This window comes from Macrobrachium nipponense, chromosome 28, assembly GCF_015104395.2.
Source record: "Macrobrachium nipponense isolate FS-2020 chromosome 28, ASM1510439v2, whole genome shotgun sequence".
Lineage (NCBI taxonomy): Eukaryota > Metazoa > Arthropoda > Malacostraca > Decapoda > Palaemonidae > Macrobrachium > Macrobrachium nipponense.
In genome coordinates, this window is record NC_087217.1 from 20370618 (window position 1) to 20393617 (window position 23000).

The 23000-nt window shown below is 40.2% G+C and overlaps 2 protein-coding genes across 2 annotated transcripts in view; one reads left to right on the forward strand and one right to left on the reverse strand.

Annotated features, from left to right (window-relative positions):
• The window catches only part of LOC135201557 (zinc finger SWIM domain-containing protein 8 homolog), a 107427-nt gene extending 84889 nt beyond the window's left edge, over nucleotides 1–22538 (reverse strand). The window contains exon 1 of the mRNA XM_064230562.1: nucleotides 21851–22538. The gene's annotated coding sequence lies outside the window, so the exon portion shown is untranslated. The remainder of the gene's footprint in view (nucleotides 1–21850) is intronic.
• On the forward strand, nucleotides 491–2693 carry LOC135201877 (golgin subfamily A member 6-like protein 22). Its single transcript, XM_064231178.1, has 2 exons — nucleotides 491–826; nucleotides 921–2693. The coding sequence occupies exons 1-2, from the start codon at nucleotides 491–493 to the stop codon at nucleotides 2691–2693; spliced, it is 2109 nt and encodes a 702-aa protein (XP_064087248.1).
• Nucleotides 22539–23000: the final 462 nt, after the last annotated feature.

Here is a 23000-nt window from a genome sequence, read left to right on the forward strand (position 1 = left end):
TTTCAAAATAAAAATCATGGTTACTGAGTACTACAGTATGTACTACAGTTGAAGGATCAGTCTTCATTAAGTTCTCAGGATCTACGGAGCTCTTTCCTTCCTCTCCTCCGAGAGAAATCTCCTCGCAATTTTGGAACGAAGAAAGAGAGAGGGACGAAGTCCTTAGGATCTGTCTTCATTAAGTCCTCAGGATCTACGGAGCCTTTTACTTCCTCTCCTCCGGGAGAAGTCTCCTCGTAATTTGGAAAGAAGATAGAGAGAGAGAGAGAGAAGACTCGAGGGTTCTGCAGCTCTTCTTGGATCCTGAAGCCTGCCTGGTTCTCCAAGACCTTCGTGTGTCATATCCTAGAACTAAGCTTGTGTCGAGTGCCTCGAAATGCATACAGTAATCATGTCAGTGACTTACTTTGATCTTATATGCTGTTTTGAATTTCTATTCGCTTTCGCAGTGGTGCTACTAGTGGACAGTGTACTGACCGCTCTGGTAGCGATGCGATTTAATCTGAATGTTTCAAGTGCAAATATTGCAACTGCTGGTCCGAAGATGGAAATCGGTGCGTCTGTACAGGAATCCGATTGCACTAGAGTCGTCGTCCCCACCATTGTTGGTGGCTGGAGGACATTATGTCCTTTTGCTTTGGTCGCCGTTGGTGTTGTTGTTCTGACGTCTCTTGCAGTCTTTGCTGCCTGGAGGATGTACAAACATCATAAGAGGACCAGAGATCTTGAGGAAGAGGAACCACCATTAAGAGAACTTGAAGAATCAGACTTTGAGGAATCAAACTTCGAGGAATCAGAGTCTGAAGAATCAGACGTCGATGAAGCAGTCTGAGAAATCAGACTTCGAGGAACAGTCTGAAGAATCAGACGTCGATGGAAGCAGAGTCTGAGAATCAGACTTCGAGGAATCAGACTTCGAGGTATCAGAGTCGGAAGAATCAGACGTCGATGAAGCAGAGTCTGATGAATCAGACTTCGAGGAATCAGAGTCAGAAGAATCAGACGTCGATGAAGCAGAGTCTGATGAATCAGACTTCGAGGAATCAGACTTCGAGGAATCAGAGTCTGAAGAATCAGACGTCGATGAAGCAGAGTCTGATGAATCAGACGTTGAGGAATCAGAGTCTGAAGAATCAGACGTTGAGGAATCGGACTATGAGGAATCAGACTTCGATGAATCAGAGTTTGACGAACCAGAGTCTGAAGAATCAAATTTTGAGGAATCAGACTTCGAGGAACCAGAGTTTGACGAACCAGAGTCTGAAGAATCAAATTTTGAGGAATCAGACTTCGAGGAACCAAATTTTGTGGAATCAGCCGTTGAATTTGAGGAGATGTGCCAGGAACACCAAGAGTTATTGGTTGCAGAAGTCTTGAAGGAGAACACACTTTTGCGTACGCAAATAAGGGAGGCCATCAACATGAATGGCTCGATGTTCACAATTGTGAAAGAAAAAGAAGAGCAATTAAGAGAGGCCACCAACATAGCTGAGAGGATGATCGCAATTGTGAAAGAAAAAGACGATATGGTAAGAAATTTGATGATCCTCTATGACAATCTGAAGAAGGAAAAGGATTTTCAGATCCACGATTTGATGGCTGAGCAGGAAAAACTCAAAAACGATCACCGGATTTTGGAAGAGAAATTAGAAGACGCTCTTAGTAAGAGGGAGAAGGAGTTAGAAGAGGCGCATAATAGCATACAAGATATGGAAAGGCTCTTGAAGGAAGAAGGAAAGGAAAAAAGAGAGCTGACAAATCTTTATAACGAAATGGTCGAGAACAAGGACCATCAGATTAGAGATATATTGGCTAAAGAAGATAAACTGAATGCAGCCAAAGAACTCTCGCAAGAAAAACTAGACGAGTTGGCTAATCGTATGCAGGATTTGGAAAGCCTCTTAAAGGAAAAAGAGGAGGAAAAAACAGAGATGACAAGTCTCTATGACAAAATTATTGCAACCAGAGAGCAGCAGATCGAAGATTTGTTAGCTAAAGAAGATAAACTGAAGGAGGAACAAGAGACATTACAAGAAAAATTAGGCAAAGCCCTCTCTTGTCTCAAAGAGGAACAAGATTTCAAAATAGAAATTGAAAGGCGATGGCTACTGGAGATGAGGGAAAAAAATAGAGAGCTCGATATGTTGAGGAAATTATGTGAGGAATATGATGAGAGACAGAGAAATCTAGAGGAAAAATTGGGAGAAGATTTAAACGAAATGCAGAAATTAGGGCTCTCACTGAAAAAAGCAGAAGACTCACTTACGGAGACATGTTGGTTGGTGAAGGAGAAAGAAGAAGCTCTTGTTAAAGTAAGAAGTCGGTGTGAGGAGCAGGACACGGAGCTTGAGAGGCTTCGACAACAGGGTATAGATCTACAAGGAAAACTTCAGAAGAAGGAGGTAGATTATGAAAGTTTATCAGTTCAAAGAAATGAGCTGGAAACTCTCTTAAATACAAAGAAAGAGCTGTTGAGAGAAAGGGAAAGGGAAATAAGTGATTTGAAAATGAGATATCAGCAGATATTAACAGAGAAGGAGCAACAAGAAAAAAGCTTGCTAGAAGAGAATGACTGCTTGCAAAAAGAGGTAGCAAGCTTGCAGTTGCCAGTAGTTGCTATGAGCAACGAGGAGAAATTGAAGGGTGAGTTTGAAATTAGCAGAGGAAAAAGTCCTAAATTTCCTGATGGCTGAGAAACAGAACCTGCATACAATTGAAAAGCTTACAAAAGAATGTGAACTATTGAAGGAGAAATGTAGGACACTAGAGGGAAGTAAGGCAAAGGCAGAAAAATGTGCCAGAGAACAACAAAGAATGCAGGAAGAAGCATTAAGAATGCAAGATAAATACATGTTGATGGGCCTTCTCCACAGGATTGCTCAAAGGGATTTTGAGTTAGAACGCATTGCAGGGGAGGAGCATGAGATTACAGAGGCTGAGGGAGAGAAGCCAGAAACTGAAAGTGAAGATCTTGTGCACGAAAATAATCAGGAGTTTAGCAATGCCCAGGATGAGAATAGAGGATACTTAAGGAAGCAATGGTTGGATGTAACCAGCATCGTAGAAGACATTCTGTATAGGAATCAAAGGCCTCCAGAGGAAGAAAGAGATGTAGAGCCGAACCATTAGAAGAAAATGTAACACACCAAAGTGGAACTATGGCCACATTTAATGGATGGGTGATCCTGATTTAGAGGAGATCAGGACTTTGTGATGCCAGGTGACGAGGTTCGTGCTTTTGAGGCACCACGTGGATGGGAGTGCTTCTGATCTGGAGGAGACCAAAAGAGGACCTGCTTCCGAGGCAGCCGTGGATAGAAAAGTGCTCCTGATCTGGAGGCGAAGCAGAATTATGTGGTTCACTTGACACCATGATGCACATGCACTTGGCAGTATGGGGTGTTCTGTGATTGACTGCTGACTTGCAAGCCAAACCTAGGTGCAGCAGAGGAGTGCATGTTGTACAGGGTTTGCACACGGTCCCCACCCAGGTCCCCCACCCTGTGGCCGGGTCCCCCCACCCGGTGTCCTGTGCTTTCCCCCAACCCTGTGCAACATGCACTTGGTCTTTGCCTTACCTTGGTCTGACCTGCAAAGTCAGCAGCCAACCACTGAGCACCCTCACTATCAGGTGCATGTGCCTCATTGGTACCACCTGTACCACCTAATGCCTGCCGACCCTTCAGGCTGAGCCAAGGTGCAGCTTGGTTTAGCATGGTCAGCAGCCAAAAGCAGGGTACCCTCATTATCAGGTGCTTGTGCCTTACCAGTGCCACCTGAACCATTTTGGTAGCTGCTGATCTTGGACAGGTACTCCTGATCTGGAAGAGACCCAGGACTTTGTGGGTACAAGTGATGAGGTTCCCTGCTTTTGAGGCCCCATGTGGTATGGACAGGCAATCTTGATCAGGAGGAAACCTTGACGTGGTCCAGGTGACATGATTCCTTCCAGCTCCTGAGGCAGTACCTAGATAGAGGAGTGCTCCTGATATGGAGGCAAGCAGAATATTACAGTACATGTGACACCATTGATGCACATGCAGTAGGCCGTATGAGTGTTCCATGATTGGCTGCTGATATTGCAGGCCAAACCAGGGTGCAGCAGCGGAGCTCACTTTGTACAGGGTTTTGCAGAGGATCACCACAGGGTCCCCCCACCCTGTGTCCTGTGTTTCCCCCCACTCTGTGCAAAGTGAGCTCCGCTGCTGCACCCTGGTTTGGCCTGCAAGGTCAGCAACCAATTATGGAACACCCATACGGCCTACTGCATGTGCATCAATGGTGTCACATGTACTGCATATTCTGCTTGCCTCCATATCAGGAGCACTCCTCTATCTAGGTACTGCCTCAGGAGCTGGAAGGAATCATGTCACCTGGACCACAGTCAAGGTTTCTTCCTGATCAAGATTGCCTGTCCATCCACATGGGGCCTCAAAAGCAGGAACCTCATCACTTGTACCACAAAGTCCTGGTCTCTTCCAGATCAGGAGTACCTGTCCAAGATCAGCAGCTACCAAATGGTACAGGTGGCACTGGTAAGGCACAAGCACCTGATAATGAGGGTGCTGGATGGACAAGCAATCTTGATCAGGAGGAGACCTTGTCTGTATTCCAGGTGACATGATTCCTTCCAGCTCCTGAGGCATGACTTAGATAGAAGAGTGCTCCTGATATGGAGGCAAGCAGGTGCAAGGTCAGCAGCCAATAGCAGGGTACCCTCATTATCAGGTGCTTGTGCCTTACCAGTGCCACCTGTACCATTTTGTAGCTGCTGATCAGCAGCTACCAAATGGTACAGGTGGTACTGGTAAGGCACAAGCACCTGATAATGAGGGTACGCTGCTATTGGCTGCTGACCTTGCACCTGCTTGCCTCCATATCAGGAGCACTCTTCTATGTAAGTCATGCCTCAGGAGCTGGAAGGAATCATGTCACCTGGAATACAGACAAGGTCTCCTCCTGATGAAGATTGCTTGTCCATCCAGCACCCTCATTATCAGGTGCCTGTGCCTCATGATGCCACAAAGTACAAATTGATGACTGCCAACCATGCAGGCTGAGCTAAGTTGGCAGCTACAGAGTGCATCCCTCACACGGTCCCACCCCTTGTTTGGCCTGTGCTTTGCAGCCTCACTTTGGTTTAGCAAGTAAATTCAGCTGCCAATACCAGGGCACCTTCACTATCAGGTGCTTGTGCCTCACTAGTGCCACCTGTACCACTTTCAGGCTGAGTTAAGGTGTATGTAACTGTGGAGTGCATGCCTCACAGTCTCCAAGCCTTATGTGGCCTGTGCTTCACAGCCTCACCTTGGTTAGCATGTAAGGTCAGCTGCCAATACCAGGGCACCTCACTATCAGGTGCTTGTGCACCAGTGCCACCTGTACCATATGCTGGCTTGCCAACCTTTCAGGCTGAGCTGAAGGTGGAGCTGCAGAGTGCTTGCCTCACAGGGTCCCACCCCTTGGTGGCCTGCACTCACAACCTCCACCTCAGGTGCTTGTTGCCCACAGTAGTTCCACCTGTACCTTGTGTGGCTGCCAACCTTTACGGTTGAGTTAAGGTGTAGCTGCAGAGTGCATGCCTCACAGGGTCCCACGCCTTGTGTGGCCTGCGCCTCACAGCCTCACCTTGTTTTAGCAAGTAAGGTCAACTGCCAATACCAGGGCCCCCTCACTACCGGGTGCTTGTGCCTCACTAGTTCCACCTGTACCATGTGTGGCTGCCAACCCTTCAGGCTGAGCTAAGGTGTTGCTGCAGAGTGCATGCCTCACAGGGTCCCATCCCTTGTGCCGCCTACTTTTCACAGCCTCACCTTGCTTTAGCAACTATGTTTAGCTGCCAATACCAGCGCACTCTAGTTCCTTATTGGATGAGTGGTTTTTGTACCCGCCTATCAATTTAGTTTCCTGAGTTTGCTCCCTGCTGTTGCCAGTGCGGAACCAGAGGAATATATTTCTGGTGATAGAAATTCATTTGTTGATATAATGTGGTTCGGATGCTACAATAACCACCAGTAACACCTGAACCATGTAATGGCTGCCGACCTTTCAGGCTGAGCTAAGTTGTAGCTGTGGAGTGTATACCTCGCGTTTTATATATAATATGAATTTAATGGAGCACTGCGCTAATTGCAAGTTTGTTTATTCTCTCTGTACAACCATCGAAGAACAACCAGGTACATAATTCACGAACAGGGGCCACATGGATTTTTAAGGGAAGACACTCATTTTGTTAACTTTCTTGACCTTATCTGTGATTGGATGTGGGTCCCTAGGTTGTGAGCCAAGAGTATTATCCTGTGTGTGTGTGTGTGTGTGGTGTGTGTGTGTGTGTGTGTGTGCCTCTCTCTCTCCCTTTATATATATATATAATATATATATATATATATATATATATATATATATATATATATATATATATATATATATATATATAATGAGCCAAGAATATTATGCTCTCTCTCTCTCTCTCTCTCTCTCTCCTCTCTCTCTCTCTCTCTATATATATATATATATATATATATATATATATATATATATATATATATATATATATATATATATATTATACACACACACACACACACACACACATATATATATATATATATATATATATATATATATATATAGATATATATATAGAGAGAGAGAGAGAGAAAGAGAGAGAGAGAGAGAGGATAATACTCTTGGCTCACAGCCAAGGGACCCACATTCAATCACAGATAAGGTCAAGAAAGTTAACAAAATGGGTCCCTTGCCTTAAAAATACATGTGATGGTTAAGGATAGTGGCGTGCAGCTTCGTTTAGGATAGACAATGCGAACTTGGGTGAAGGCCCTAGGCTGCCAAGGAATATGACTAAAGGGTGGATACGGAGGAGAAGGAGAGTCTAGGATTAGACGGAGGCGATGGGAGGAGATCCTTGAAAATGATCGGCCAAGTCATCGTGGTTAGTTGTCTCGGAAGTGGAGGACATTAAGGATATTGGAAGGAATGTGAAAAGGGTGCAGGATGAAAATGTATATAGGTGAACCTTGGGAAAAAGAAAACTAATGTTGTATGGTAATGTGATTACATGGAACACGGAATGGTGTATGAGAGTTTGTGAAAAAAAAGGGAGGGGATTCATAGAAGAGAGAAAGTGTAACTAAATGATTACTTTTTCTCGTCTAGGAGTCAACACGATCATCCTACGCTGGATTCATCCTCTACGTTAAGAATAATAGCTTCTTGTCTAGGTAAGGAGATACGTTTGTGTGTGTGTGAGAGAGAGAGAGAGAGAGAGAGAGAGAGAGAGAGAGAGAGAGAGAGAGAATGCAATCTAACTCTTAATCTGTACGTAAGAAGTACTCAGAGTAAAGGAAGGAAACGTAGATAAAATAAAAAAAAGATTGGGAAACCATATAAGATCAGTCAGCCATGAAGGTAGTTACCGTGCACTTGAGGTTAGAAGAGAGAGAGAGAGAGAGAGAGAGAGAGAGAGAGAGAGAGAGAGAAGGAAAAATTCCGAGGACCTAGAAGAAGAATTGCCAGCGCATTCTTCAGGCTCGCGCAAGGATGTAAGGAATGCTCATCGTGGGGACTGAATTTACGATCGCTATTTATTGGTCAGGTTTGTTCTTCGATCTTGGTCTCTCTTTTTTTGAGTGTGTCTATTTTTGTCATTGCCATTTTTTATAAGCTTCATTTAATCGAAGTTTAGGTTGGGAAGTGTATGTTTCCTTATTTAAAGATTTATTAGTTTTATTGTAATAATTCTTCATGGTCATTTCTGTGGTATATATATATTATAATATATATATATATATTATATATATAATATATATATATATATATATATATATATATATATATATATATATATATATATATATATATATATATATATATATATATATATATATATATATATATTATATAGCCTAAGATGTATTTTAATATATTTTCATCGGGCATTCCAGTGAGGAGTCAGAGATGTGTATTTCTGATGATAGAAGTTCACTATCGACGTGGTTCGGAAGTCACGTAAAGCCGTTGGTCCCGTTGCTGAATAACCACTGGTTCTATGCAGCGTAAAAGCACCGTACAAACAAACCCATGTGAGTTCTGAACTACTTAAGTTGGGTCTGTATATTTCTCTTGAAGCTCTGTAAGAACAGCTGCAGTTTTCACATCCACTAACTTCGTCCCAGATATCTTACATGTGGGCGTCCAGTTCGAGAGGAGCAAATTAACATCTAGCAAGTTGTCATCATCAAATGAGTGACTATTTACGTTACATCCTTTGTTTTATATGTTGAGGAACCCACTTAAGCATGAGTCGATGGACGCTGAATGTGTTTAGGAAGAACTCCCTGATCTACCGAGTGTTAGGTTCTTTCATTTCGAGAAGTCAAGAAGCACGGACCAGTTGAACGTATGAAGTCCTTATCCTAGATCGAACATAGGTCTCGTGTAGTTGTTTTCATCTAGGAAAAAGGTTTACTGTTTTACACTAATTTCAAAGTTTCAATTTTTTTAATGGAGGATATCAAATTTTACCAATTTTTTTTTTTTTTTTTTTTTCATTTTTTTTTTTTTTTTTTTTTACCAAATATCAATTTTTACCGTAGGTTTAAAATAATTTCTTTTATTTATTCAGTTCATATATTCACTGACATACATTTCAAACCAAATTCATTATAGCGCTGAATAATCCTTTGGATTCCAGTGCTCGGCTTCAAACCTAAATTCCATTCCATTCAATCTAGGAAAATGCTATTTGACTTAGACGCGTCGAGATCAGGAGTAGCAAACAGGTGTTTATGATCCCAAAGCTCTGAGATTGTGAAAATTCGGTTTTGTGATGCATGAGTGCGTTTGGAGTAGAGGATGGTGTGGGCTATAGTAGATTCACATCAACCGTGCATTTGACGTCTAGGCAAGTCCCTTACGACGCTCCTGATTGGCTTTTGAGAAGCCAGTGACAGGACTGGAAACTCTCATTCTCTCGAAAGAGTTCGCATAGGCAGGATGTATGTTCCACCTCTCCTGAAAGACTTATATGTCAGGAGAGATGGAACGTACATCCTGCCTATGTGAACTCTCGAGAGAGATTGAGTTTCCAGCCCTGTTATTTATTGGCTTATCAATAGCCAATCAGGAGCGTCGTAAGGGACTGGCCTAGACGTCAAATGCACGGTTGATGTGAATCTACTATAGTGTGTAGAGTATTCATTTACTCATTTTTTTTTTTTTTTTTTTTTTTTTAGCGATAAATTAATATCTCCCCCTACGTTAAGGGTAAGGCCATGGCAAAGTAGGTATAGCGTGAAATGTATTCAGTGGGAGTTAGCATGGCAACATCAAATTAATGTAAACGGTAATAAATGAATAAATGAAGAACTGCTTCTTTGTAGCCGCATCTGTTAATTACGGCCAGACTGACGGGGCTGTAAAATGATAGTCATCGGAAATTCCTTATACTTGTCCCGATAGCCTTTGAAGAGTGAAAAACTCCCTTTGGACATTGGACAGATCATCAGGAACGTTAATTAATTATTTTTTTACGTTTAATCAGATGTCCAGGTGAGTTCATTAGGCTATCTGCAGAAGCCTACTCCTCCTTTCTTCGTCGTGATCACCCAAATCGGGTGGCGAGTCTATTTTTTTTTTTTTGTCACCTTTTCAGTCACGTTTGACCTCCGTGAATCATCATCCATTGATCATGAATCATTCATGGCTGATGATTCGATGGACGAATGCATCGAAGTCATTTGCAAGCTCACGAAATAAAGAAAGAAAAAAAAAAAAAAAAAAAAAGTCCGTTGATTTGTTTGTCATTAAAAGCTTGAATTTCAAGTGACCGGTCCCTGTGAGCTTGGTCCATACGAATAGGGCTCATCCTCTGAAGAATAATAATAATAACAATAATAATTTAAAAATCCTCATGGTAGCACGAGTCTTCAAATGGAGAAACAAATCCACAATTATGTAAATGTACATATTTCTATTTAAATTTAAATATATGTACATTTGCATCTCCAATAATAATAATAATAATAATAATAATAATAATAATAATAATAATAATAATAATAATAATAATAAAACCAACCTAAGCATGGCATGGATAGACTATAAGAAAGCCTTCGACATGATACCACACACATGGCTAATAGAATGCCTGAAAAAATATTGGGCAGAGGAAAACACCAACAGCTTCCTCAAAATACAATGCGCAACTGGAATACAATACTTACAAGCTCTGGAATAAGACTAGCAGAGGTTAATATCAGGAGAGGGATCTTCCAGGGCGACTCACTGTCCCCACTAATCTTCGTAGTAGCCATGATTCCCATGACAAAAGTACTCCAGAAGATGGATGCCGGGTACCAACTCAAGAAAAGAGGCAACAGAATCAACCATCTGATGTTCATGGACGACATCAAGCTGTATGGTAAGAGCATCAAGGAAATAGATACCCTAATCCAGACTGTAAGGATTGTATCTGGGGACATCAGGATGGAGTTTGGAATAGAAAAATGCGCCTTAGTCAACATACAAAAAGAAAACAAAGTAACGAGAACTGAAGGGATAAAGCTACCAGATGGGAGCAACATCAAACACATAGATGAGACAGGATACAAATACCTGGGAATAATGGAAGGAGGGGATATAAAACACCAAGAGATGAAGGACACGATCAGGAAAGAATATATGCAGAGACTCAAGGCGATACTCAAGTCAAAACTCAACGCCGGAAATATGATAAAAGCCATAAACACATGGGCAGTGCCAGTAATCAGATACAGCGCAGGAATAGTGGAATGGAAGAAGGCAGAACTCCGCAGCATAGATCAGAAAACCAGGAAACATGACAATACACAAGCACTACACCCAAGAGCAAATACGGACAGACTATACATAACACGAAAGGAAGGAGGGAGAGGACTACTAAGTATAGAGGACTGCGTCAACTCGAAAACAGAGCACTGGGGCAATATCTGAAAACCAGTGAAGACGAGTGGCTAAAGAGTGCATGGAAGAAGGACTCAATAAAAGTAGACGAAGACCCAGAAATATACAGAGACAGGAGAATGACAGACAAGAACAGAGGGACTGCACAACAAACCAATGCACGGACAATACATGAGACAGACTAAAGAACTAGTCAGCGATACACATGGCAATGGCTACAGAGGGGAGAGCTAAAGAAGGAAACTGAAGGAATGGTAACAGCGGCACAAGATCAGGCCCTAAGAACCAGATATATTCAAAGAACGATAGACGGAAATAACATCTCTCCCATATGTAGGAAGTGCAATACGAAAAATGAAACCATAAACCACATAGCAAGCGAATAAAGCCCGGCACTTGCACAGAACCAGTACAAAAAGAGGCATGATTCAGAGGCAAAAGCCCTCCAATGGAGCCTGTGCAAGAAACATCAGCTACCTTGCAGTAATAAGTGTACGAGCACCAACCAGAGGGAGTGATAGAAAACGATCAGGCAAAGATCCTCTGGGGACTATGGTATCAGAACGGATAGGGTGATACGTGCATAGACCAGACGTGACGTTGATTGACAAAGTCAAGAAGAAAGTATCACTCATTGATGTCGCAATACCATGGGACACCAGAGTTGAAGAGAAAGAGAGGGAAAAAATGGATAAGTATCAAGATCTGAAAATAGAAAAAAGAAGAATATGGGATATGCCAGTGGAAATCGTACCCATAATCATAGGAGCACTAGGCACGATCCCAAGACCCCTGAAAAGGAATCTAGAAAAATTAGACGCTGAAGTAGCTCCAGGACTCATGCAGAAGAGTGTGATCCTAGAAACGGCGCACATAGTAAGAAAAGTGATGGACTCCTAAGAAGCAGGATTTGCAACGGAACCCCACACTATGCCACCCAGTCGAATTGGAGGACTGTGATAGATAATAATAATAATTTGTGAAATTTAAAGTCTCTATTGAATTTCAAGTCATTGGCCCCTGTGAGCTTTTTGGCATACGAATAGGGCTCATCTTCTGAATAATAATAATAATGATAATATTAATGATAATAATAATAATAATTCTGATAATAGTTCATGTTTCATTAGATGTAGTCTTAACGAAGATCGGATTGAAAAATATTAGCAAAGAATAGAAGAGTTTACTCCTTGTTTAGTGGCGCCTGGTTAAAAAGTTAATCGAGACAGGTTTTACCAACAACCTAAAATCATTGTGCCTCCAGTCCCGTACACAAAACAAACAAAATCTATCCGTTCTCGGGACAGGTTTTAAAGGGAACCTCCAATGCGCCAATTGCTTGTTTCGTACACAAACAAACAAACAGTTTGTTGAAAACAAGTTTTACGAAGAACCCAGGACACACCAGAGTTGCTCCTCGACTGAATTCTTCGGGGGAACGAATATACATAAAGAAAAGCGGGAGACATTATATTCTTAGTATCTGGGTTTGATCTAAGATGGTACAGTAGTGGTCTCTGTATACTTCCTGGAGTTTCCTGGGCCGCTGAGCTGGGTGAGCACATTATTATTATTATTATTATTTTTTTTTTTTTTTTTTGCTCTATCACAGTCCTCCAATTCGACTGGGTGGTATTTATAGTGTTGGGGTTTCCGGGTTGCATCCTGCCTCCTTAGGAGTCCATCACTTTTCTTACTGTGTGTGCCGTTTCTAGAATCACACTCTTCTGCATGAGTCCTGGAGCTACTTCAGCCTCTAGTTTTTCTAGATTCCTTTTCAGGGATCTTGGATCGTGCCTAGTGCTCCTATGATTATGGGTACGATTTCCACTGGCATATCCCATATCCTTCTTATTTCTATTTTCAGATCTTGATACTTATCCATTTTTTCCCTCTCTTTCTCTTCAACTTTGGGTGTCCCATGGTATTGCGACATCAATGAGTGATACTTTCTTCTTGACTTTGTCAATTCAACGTCACGTCTGGTCTGTTTTGCACGTATCACCCTATCCGTTCTGATACCATAGTCCCAGAGGATCTTTGCCTGATCGTTTTTCTATTCACTCCTTCAGGTTGGTGCTCCGTACCACTTATTACTGCAAGGTAGCTGATGTTTCTTGCACAGGCTCCAGTGGAGGGCTTTGCCACTGAATCATGCCTCTTTTTGTATTTTTATTATTATTATTATTATTATTATTATTATTATTATTATTGTTATTATTATTATTATATGCTACCTCAATATTCTTGTTTTTATTATTTTCGTTACTAAACTGAAAATTATTATCATTATTATACCGTTGTTTTTAATAGGAAGTGCATTTATGTAGAATTCACCACCAAGTGCATTCCTGTAGAATTCACCATCAAGTGCATTCCTGTAGAATTCACCACCAAGTGCATTCCTGTAGAATTCACCACCAAGTGCATTCCTGTAGAATTCACCACCAAGTGCATTCCTGTAGAATTCACCATCAAGTGCATTCCTGTAGAATGCACTAACAAGTGCATTTCTGTAGAATTCACCACCAAGTGCATTTCTTGTTAATTCACCCACCAAGGCATTCCCCTGTTAGAATTCCAATACCAAATGATTCCGTAGAATTCACCACCAAGTGCATTACCTGGTAGAATTGCATTCATCCAAGTGCCATTCCTGTAGAATGCATACCAAGTGCATTCCAAATGTAGAGATTCACCGATCCAGTGCATTCCTGTAGAAATCACTAACAGTGCATTTCTATAGAATTCACCATAAGTACATTCCTGTAGAATGCACTAACAAGTGCATTTCTGTAAAATGCAATACCAAGTGCATTCCTGTAGAATTCACCACCAAGTGCATTCCTGTAGAATGCACGAACAAGTGCGTTTCAGTAGAATTCACCACAAGTGCATTTCTGTAGAATGCAATACCAAGTGCATTCTGTAGAATTCACCATCAAGTGCATTCCTGTAGAATGCACTACCAAGCGCATTCCTGTAGAATTTACCACCAAGTGCATTTCTGTAGAATGCAATACCAAGTGCATTCTGTAGAATTCACCACCAAGTGCATTTCTGTAGAATGCACTACCAAGCGCATTCCTGTAGAATTCACCACTAAGTGCAATCACCACCTAGAATGCACTACCATAATCTTGTCCAATAATCTTACACAGGGCAGGATACTGGTTTATTCTTGTTGTTTATTTGTATTTCCTCTCACTATCTTTATATGAGGGATTTCATTCGATGAAAGTATATTCTGAAAGTTGATAGCCTTTCAGCATGTGAGTTTGAACACGTTCTAAAAACGAATATATTTATAATAATGCCTCCCGGTTGTCAAGTAGTTGGTGTCAGGGTTTTTGACGATTCCTCGGAGAAGAAGAAACGCAACGAAATCCATATGTGAATTTATAATATTTTTTCGTGTAAAGAAAGAAGACGAGAATGGGACGTGAATGTGGTCTTTTCATTCTTACACACACACACACACACACACACACACACACATATATATTATATATATATATATATATATATTTATATATATATATATATATATATATATATATGTGTGTTTTTTTTTTTCTTACTTACAGAAGGAAACCTTAACACTTCAGATTCTAATGATGCAAAAGCACATACAGTAGTTTTCCCTACCCCTGAGGTCCCCACCCCCAGCTCCTTAGGAGAGCCCCACGGTCAAATTTGGGTCCCTGGAGGAGATCAGTTCAGCGCAACAGTGACCTCTGGACTTCCCAGAGGCTCCCCTCGAGAACCAGAGAGCCAAGGCTCCCTCCGGAATCATTAGACAGTTGCTTCTAATGTAAAGTTTTATTCACCCTAAGAATGGAGACAAAGGCCCTTGACCCAGCTCCTGTTTTCTGGAATTCCACGAAGACACTATATCCCATTTAACAACCCGTCTTGAGGCAGTTTTGGATTTCTTTTATAGAAGAGTCCACAGGAGTCTGAGAAAATAGGAGTAGACTTGTATGTATTTTTTTGGGGCCTAGGGTCCCAAATTCGGGAGGGGACCCTCCTGTTGCTTTCAAGCTTAGCCCAAAGGCCCTGCTGGACAGAATAGGTCTCTTCGTGGTCTTATCTTTGCCAAGAACCCAGTGACTGGCCCAGCTCTGAAAAAATTAGTAGCATAGAAAGGTTAATAATAATAATAATAATAATAATAATAATAATAATAATAAATTCATGTATAAATTACCCAGACAGTGAACCTTCGACCGCATTTTATCGTACCTTTATTGTACCTTGTCACATGATCATCTGAAAAAATCAAGCTAGTCGGAGAAAGGGTAATAATAATAATAATAACTAATAATGAGTAATAAATAATAATAATCAATAATAATAAATAATAATAATAATCAAATAATAAGAATAATAATAATAATAATAAAAATAGTTGAAGAGAAAGAAAAGGAAAAAAAATGGATAAGTATAAAAAGAAAAAACCTGGAAATAGAAATTAGAAGGATATGGGATATGCCAGTGGAAATTGTACCCATAATCATAGGAACACTAGGTACGATCCCAAGATCCCTGAAAAGGAATCTGGAAAAACTAGAGGCTGAAGTAGCTCCAGGACTCATGCAGATGAGTATGATCCTAGAAATGGCGCACATAGTAAGAAAAGTGATGGACTCCTAAGAAGGCAGGATGCAACCCGGATCCCCACACTATAAATACCACCCAGTCGAATTGGAGGACTGTGATAGACCAAAATATAAATAAATAAATAATAATAATAATAATATAATAAATTCACGTATAAATTACCCAGAGAACTCAATGCACCTTTGACCTCATTTTATCGTACCTTTATTGTACCTGTCACATGAGCATCGAACGCGTGACACTTTCACTTTTTTTTTCTTCTCCAATCTCTGCCCAATTGGGCATCGCGTGTTCCGTTACCCAGTCTCATAACCTTATGAATATGCAGGGGTTGAGAGTTGAAATGACGTCGCCTTAGGCATTCCTTGGGAAAGCGGTGCTCTTTCATCTGTCTGATTTGCTACATTTAGTTCAAGTTGTCGTTGTTTTTAGATTTCCTATGAGTGTGATCGTGGTGGTTTCTTTGTTTCTTAATTGCTGGGTTATTATTATTATTAGAAGTAGTAATAGTATTTATGACTGATGAGATTTCTACTCATACAAATGTTATTATTCGAAACATGACTCAGCTTTTTAAAAGAGGTTAAAGTGTCAATGTAGCAAACTTTTCATCTATTAAGTAACTTAAGCTTTCATCTTCTAATTCAACCATATGTTTATCATGACGCAACCTTCTCCCTAAGTTAGGCAAACGTCGCCAGATTATGATTACTTCCTGGTAATATTGAAGGAAGTTCGTGCCCCATATCATTATGAAAAAAAAGGTCGTATGTTAATACAGACTTTGCGTTCGAGTCCCGTTTATCTCATTGGTAAAGGGAAAGTTTACTTTGTCTTGCAGTTTGTCGGGTTTAATTAAAAGTTGAGGCTTCTGAGAGACCGGGGATCTTTAAGAAAGGAAATAATTTTTTTTTCTTCATCGATTGGATGTTCAATAGACGAAGATTACCAAAGTATCCATAAATCTCTCATAAAGAAAAAGCCAGTCATCTTTCGTAAAGGGGAAGGAGAAATGTTGATTTTTTTTCACCCTTATCGAAACGAAAAGGATTCACCCCTATATAAAAAAAAATTACGTGAGTTTTCAGGAACCGTGTAAAGCCCCCCCCCCCCCCTCTTCCCTTCTTCCTTTTCACAGTATCGCATCTGTAACTTGTGAGAAATTCAATGCATTTTCCTTGTTTTTCATGTATCCTGATTATCGTATTTTTTGCTTTAAGGAATGAGGGACAATTCTTAGTCCGATTCCTTCATCTTCGTTTAAGTTTCTGATAATACATTTTAAAATGTTTCGTTTCTGTTGAATTATACAGGATTGCGGTATTTATATCTCGCTGTATTTGTTTTGTAATGTCTCCTCTTTCACTTACTTATCGTTATCATGTCTAGATTGAAATAAATTTAAAAAAATTTTTATATAACCATTTCCACGGGTGCCCCTCAGGTGGTAAGGTAGGGGTGAAATGTCATGTTTTTGTGAAGCCCTTTGCCAACAGGAAAGGATTGCTGAAATGTTACTACTATTAGTATAACAGGAACTTCTCATAGTAGTGATAGCAGTTGTGAAGATAATCATTCAGTACCTTTGGTGACAGTACTGGAGTCGGTAGATGGATATTCTGTGATGCTACTGGCTGCTCTATGAGCAAGAGTCCGTGCTGGCATAAGGCAAGCTCAAGACAAGAATTGATTGGTAAGGGAGGCAATATTTACAAGTTAATGAGGCATAATTTACAGTCTCATGAGAGAAGCTCATTCATTCTTACAATGAGAAAGTTTGCCATGATTTTCCAACCTATATTATGCATTGTTGGTATTAATCAGGACTTCACTGAGTTTCCTTGACTGTTTGAAATGAGTAATATTTTCTTGGGTAATAGAAGCATTACGAGTATTCTTGTTGTTTTTTTTCCCCCTAGGGTTCGCTCTCTGTCGTTAAAGGACCTTTTTAATTAGGAACTTTCTCTTAAACACGTAGTACCTTTGTCAGCGACAGCAGTGAATATTGAGTGCATGGTGATTAGTCGACGGTTGTGAGTTGCAGCCCATGGTAGAGTGAGAGGGGGGGCGAAGGGGGAGAGGTGACATTTTTCTCTTTCTCTCGTCGACTGAAATGAAGAAGGTCCCTTCTTTATGATGGGTATTTATGGCAGGGCCCCAAAGTGTCATCTGGTGTGGGTCGCCACTTTTTATGCCCCTTTACTCCGCGATGGGTCAAAAAGCCCTTAGGTTTTAATAATGAAATTGCTGGTCTTTGTGAAGATTGGGTCCCTTTGGCTGTCTGTCTCTTAGCGCCGGGGTCGATGGGAAACATTTCTATCTATTGTTGGGTCTTTTGGATTTCCTTTCAGGTCTCGTTGTGACGCATCGCTGGTTACACTAGACCCCAAAGCTCTGTTTCAAGTTGATTATTGAATGAGGGTTTTCCATGGTGCTCCAAATACCTGTACACATTGCTCTAATGATAAAGTACTGTTTCCTTATGAGATTTTTTTTTTTTTGGCTGCAACGCTTATTAGTTTGCACATTGAAGGCCATTTACGGTGGAAGAGTTTATAATGATTATGCTCATGTTAAGAGTCTATTGACGGAAGAATATATTACGATCATTCTCTTGCGCGTAAGGGCAGTGGTGACTCTGAAAAGATTTATCCATCACTGTGCACGTAAAAGGCCATTGACTTATCAGACTGTAATGAAAAGGCGTGAATACCCACATCAATTTTTCTTATGATTCAGAAAGTAGGTGGAATTGAGTAAGTTTAGTTTTCAGGTTTTCTCGTGACTCAGAAAGTAGTTGGAAGCTAGTGAAGGAATTTTTCAAATTCGATTTTTAACCATGAGGCTGCTGGAGGATTTTTCTACTAACGTGATCATGATAAAAAAAAACTGAAACAACAAAATAGTATAAAATAATTTTTATAAACCTGCTTAGAAACAGACCTCGGACTTGTGCAAGACATCCTCAAAAGCAGAATTTATACTTAAATTACACACTTGTGACGTCAAGAGGAGGTTTTCGTTCGTTTTTTACTGCAAGACCTGTAGCGAATAACCCATTTTTGTTCCTATTTTGGTACTAAACCGAAGTCATTATTCATGTTTGTTTAATTAGGTTTCGCTCGGGGTCAACTGTGCCCAACTCGAAATTTCCCGCCATATTGGGTTTACACGGTGCTAGGAGGCAATGGATCCCAATGAGACGCATCTTCTGAGTCATTGGGGATGTAATTGGTTTTCCTCCATTTTTTTTTATTATTACAGCGTGTGTGAAACCGCAGACGTCAACGATGCGTGTTTTTGAGTGATATATGACGTATACTTATTTACATACATGGGTACAGACACACTTTTAAATACATGCGTACGTACAGACTCACACACACGCACTATATATATATTATATATATATATATATATATATATATATATATCTATATATATATATATATATATATATGTATATATATATAATATATATATATATTATATATATATAATATATATATATATATATATATATATATATATATATATACACACACACACACACACACACACACACACTACAAAAAGTTGTTCAAAGCGTTTCTTTAGTGAAGGTCTTAAGAAAATAATAATAAGCTCACACTGGTGTCTGTGCACGTGTATATTGGTATGTGTATGTTTGGGGAAGTGGGGGGGGGGGGGGGGGGGGGGGGGGGGGGGGGGAGGTGTGTGTGAAAAGGAAGTTTGTACCTCCAATGTTTGTCGAGAAGAAAGTCTGTTCAAGATGGCGTGCATCGACCGTAGAGTTTAGCAAAAGTGAGATATAAGACAAAACTTGTTTCCTTTGGTTGCAATAGATTTTGATATAAATCTTTCACAAAAATCCAGTTTGATGATTTGCATTGAGCGTCTTCCACTGTATAATTAAGGTGTCTCATATTGATACTCATATCATTAGATTTGTGTGGGGCGAGTATTTTTATTTTATTTAGAGCAGTCTTGTCGCTTATTAAAACTTCAGAAATATTATCGTTTGAAAGGGACAGTAAAATAAATAAATAAATAGATAAATACATAAAAACAATGTCGCAAACGTTACTTCGTAACAGTCCGCGGATGCTGTTATAGTTTAAAAAATTTTTTTTTGGATTGATCAGTATTTTCGTTTGAAAGGGACGATAGAAAAAAATGAATAAAACAAGTACTAAGTGGTCGGTATTCTTCCCCTGCATTCCTCCCTTATCGAACGATGTCATCGCATTTGTAGATTTTTCTCCCCAAAGTCTTCTTCGGTGTTTCGTCAGGCCACGATAAAGAGAGGCTCAGACATTTATGTGGCTTCCTTCTGTATCTATGTAGATGTTGCTAGGATCTACTGCAAGAGCAACAACGCCTGTTGCTGCGCGCGTGTGCTTCAGGTCGACATAATAGAAAAACAAAAAAATGGCGGTGGGGGGAGGGGGGGGGGGGGGAGAACTGAGAAGTAATCCTTTCTTATTCATGTCTGTCATTCTGTTGTCAGGCGTCTTTATATATATATTTTTAAATTCTAATTCTCTTTTAGTAACTATCGTTCGAGTGTGTTTCTATAACACATTACCGCTCGTCTTGGCTCTCATGGCATGAGGACTGGTAGAAACGTTGATGTATGGGATGAAATTGCCGTGAGTTTATCTTAAGTTATTTTTATTATAAATTGATACTTACTCTCTCTCTCTCTCTCCGATTTGGTAAGAGTCATTATTTGATGTATTTTTTTTTAGAATAGATAAAAAAAAATTAAGCCAAACTATACAGAAATTTCTTTTATAATAGTTGTGACGTTCAATTTGTAATATTCAGTATATGCATGTTAAATATCTCTCTCTCTCTCTCTCTCTCGCTTGGTGGTAGCTCATCCAGCTCACACGTGGACGATCTGTCTTCGAATTTTTAATGGGACGAAGAGAGACGGATTGGTAAGTTTCCTACAAATCCAACATACCCCTGTTGACCCAAGTAATTAATTAGGTAATAGTTGATAGATATGTTTTGTTGGTAACTAGGGTAGGGAGAGATAGGGAGAAGGAAAAACTACTTACGTATGCCATGAGAACGAGAGGGCCCCTCTCTCACTCTCTCTCAAAGCAACCCAGTAATTGATTCTGGGGTTGGATCACGTGTCACGATGTGCAAAACGAGTCTCACTGGTAATCAATTTGTAAGCTATTAAAATGTCGACATGAATTGGTATGACGTCACGCATGTAAACAGTACCGTTGCCAATCAATATTTATGAATCTGGATAAGCTCTCTGGTTTCATGCACAGACCAGAAAACGTTTTCGAAAATTAAGGGATTGGGCTTTAAGTATATTGCGAAATTTGAGTTATATTCCAGTTAGTTAAAGATATTCACTTTTGTCGCAAAATAAATTTTAACTGAGATTTTTTGTGATCTAAACTTGGAACATGGAGCTGGTGTTCATATTTCTAGATCAAGTAAAAGAGGTAAACCCTTGATGTTATTTACCTGTTTAAATCAGGTTTTATATCCTTAAAGTATGTAGTGTTGGTATTTGTTATCGTTAATTTTACACAGACACAGGAAAGCCTAATAGGCTTCCAAGAAATCGTCCACTATATAAGATATGAATTTTTAAAGGTAGATAAAAGATATGATTTAATTTTTTTTATGATACCTAAAACACTAGTTTGATAATCCTGCTGTCAATATTGCTCGGAAGGTACCAAGAATTTGAACTCAACGAATTCCCGCCACCTAGAAATCGGGTGTTTCAGTTCCGTAGACTTTTTTCGTGGCCCATGACCGTTAATTTTTTTTATTTTGTGAAAAAAATTTTCCTGTCAGAGTTTCAGACTAAAAATTTGATTCTTGGCGGTATCCATTTTTCAGTGTCTATGTTTTTTTCTCTGCCTTTGTTTATAATTGAAAATGTAAATTGGTTTCGGGTATAAGTTACGCCCAAAATAGGTTGGTTTACTTAGCTCAAGAATAAATATTGCAATTTATTCAAGTTACCTTGATAAAATTCCTTTAAGTGACCTCAGTTACCAAAGCACTAACACCCATTTGTGCCCAGATTGACCTAACGTCATTGCTGAGTAGAACCTATCAAGATCACTTCCTAATTCTAATTAAAGTGGAAACAAAATCACACGCACATATATAAATCATCACAGCGCGTCATGCATTACACGAAGCTGTCATGCAAAAAGGGTCAGTCGAGCATGCACTGGTGTTTGTATGCGTGTGCGTCTGTCTGTAATTTTCTTACCCGGAGCGCCGGCCACTGTTCCTTCCTCGAGGGCGAACCCACCGAAGTTCCTTGACACCGAAGTAGAAATATCTCTCCCCCTTCGGTTTTGCGTACAACATCCAGGGCCTCCTCGTCCGTCGTGTCCTCCTCCTCCTCATAGACACACGTGTCGTTGTGGGGTTAAGACGTCGTTGAAGGGTGACCTACTGGTATGATTCTGACATTCGAATTTTTCGGTATTTCAAAAAAAACTATTAAATTCTTCAACTGCTCTTACAGTGTGCTATGTTTTTTCTTCTGCATTTTATAGGATCGGGTGTCACAAATCGCATGGAAATATAATTAGATATCAAGATTTATATATATATATTCACTCGAAACGACACACGTTTTGAAAGTCTCAAAAGATTGAAAATTATCTCTCCCTTTTTTTTTTAAACAAATCCTGTTAACCCTCCTTTTTTTATTTTTTTTAAATCCTCGCTCCTCCTTCGCGTGGAGATCCAGATCAGGTCGTCATTCCTATGGGCACCAACGAATCGCACATTCACTCTTTCGTGTCTTCGCCGAATGCGAAGATCGAAGAAGAAGCCCCTTGACGCACCGACTTCCACTACAACGACAACCGTCCGTTATAATCCCTTGGCGTTATCCCGGGCGCTGAGCGTCGCACATCCCGCCTCTGTCAAGTCTCAAGGCAAACTGACTGAGTCTGAGAAATGAGAATGAGACTATGAGAGGGAGTGTGGTGTGTGTGTGTGTGTATGTAGAGACTGAGTCTCTCGGGGACTTGAGTGAGGAGTCACTCACTCAGAGACAGTCGCTAGACTTGGAGGGAGACACTGAAGTTGTAGCATGTTTGTGTATGTGTGTGTTTATGTGTGTGTATATATATGTATGCGTATATATCTCTGATCAGTTCTTTATTGTGTGTGCACATGAAAGACCAGGGCCTGATTGCGTGTGCGTGCATAATCCTGACAATTGCCTGACTGTGTGTGTGTGTACTATAATCGATTAACGCCATGTGTTTACATAACGCTGACCAGGGACTCAGTGTATTTGTATGCATGCAATGCTAACCCGTGCCTATGTGCATGTGTGCTCATAACACTGACCTGGGTCCTAGAGCGTTTGTATGTGTGTGTGTGTAAACAAAGTCTTATCT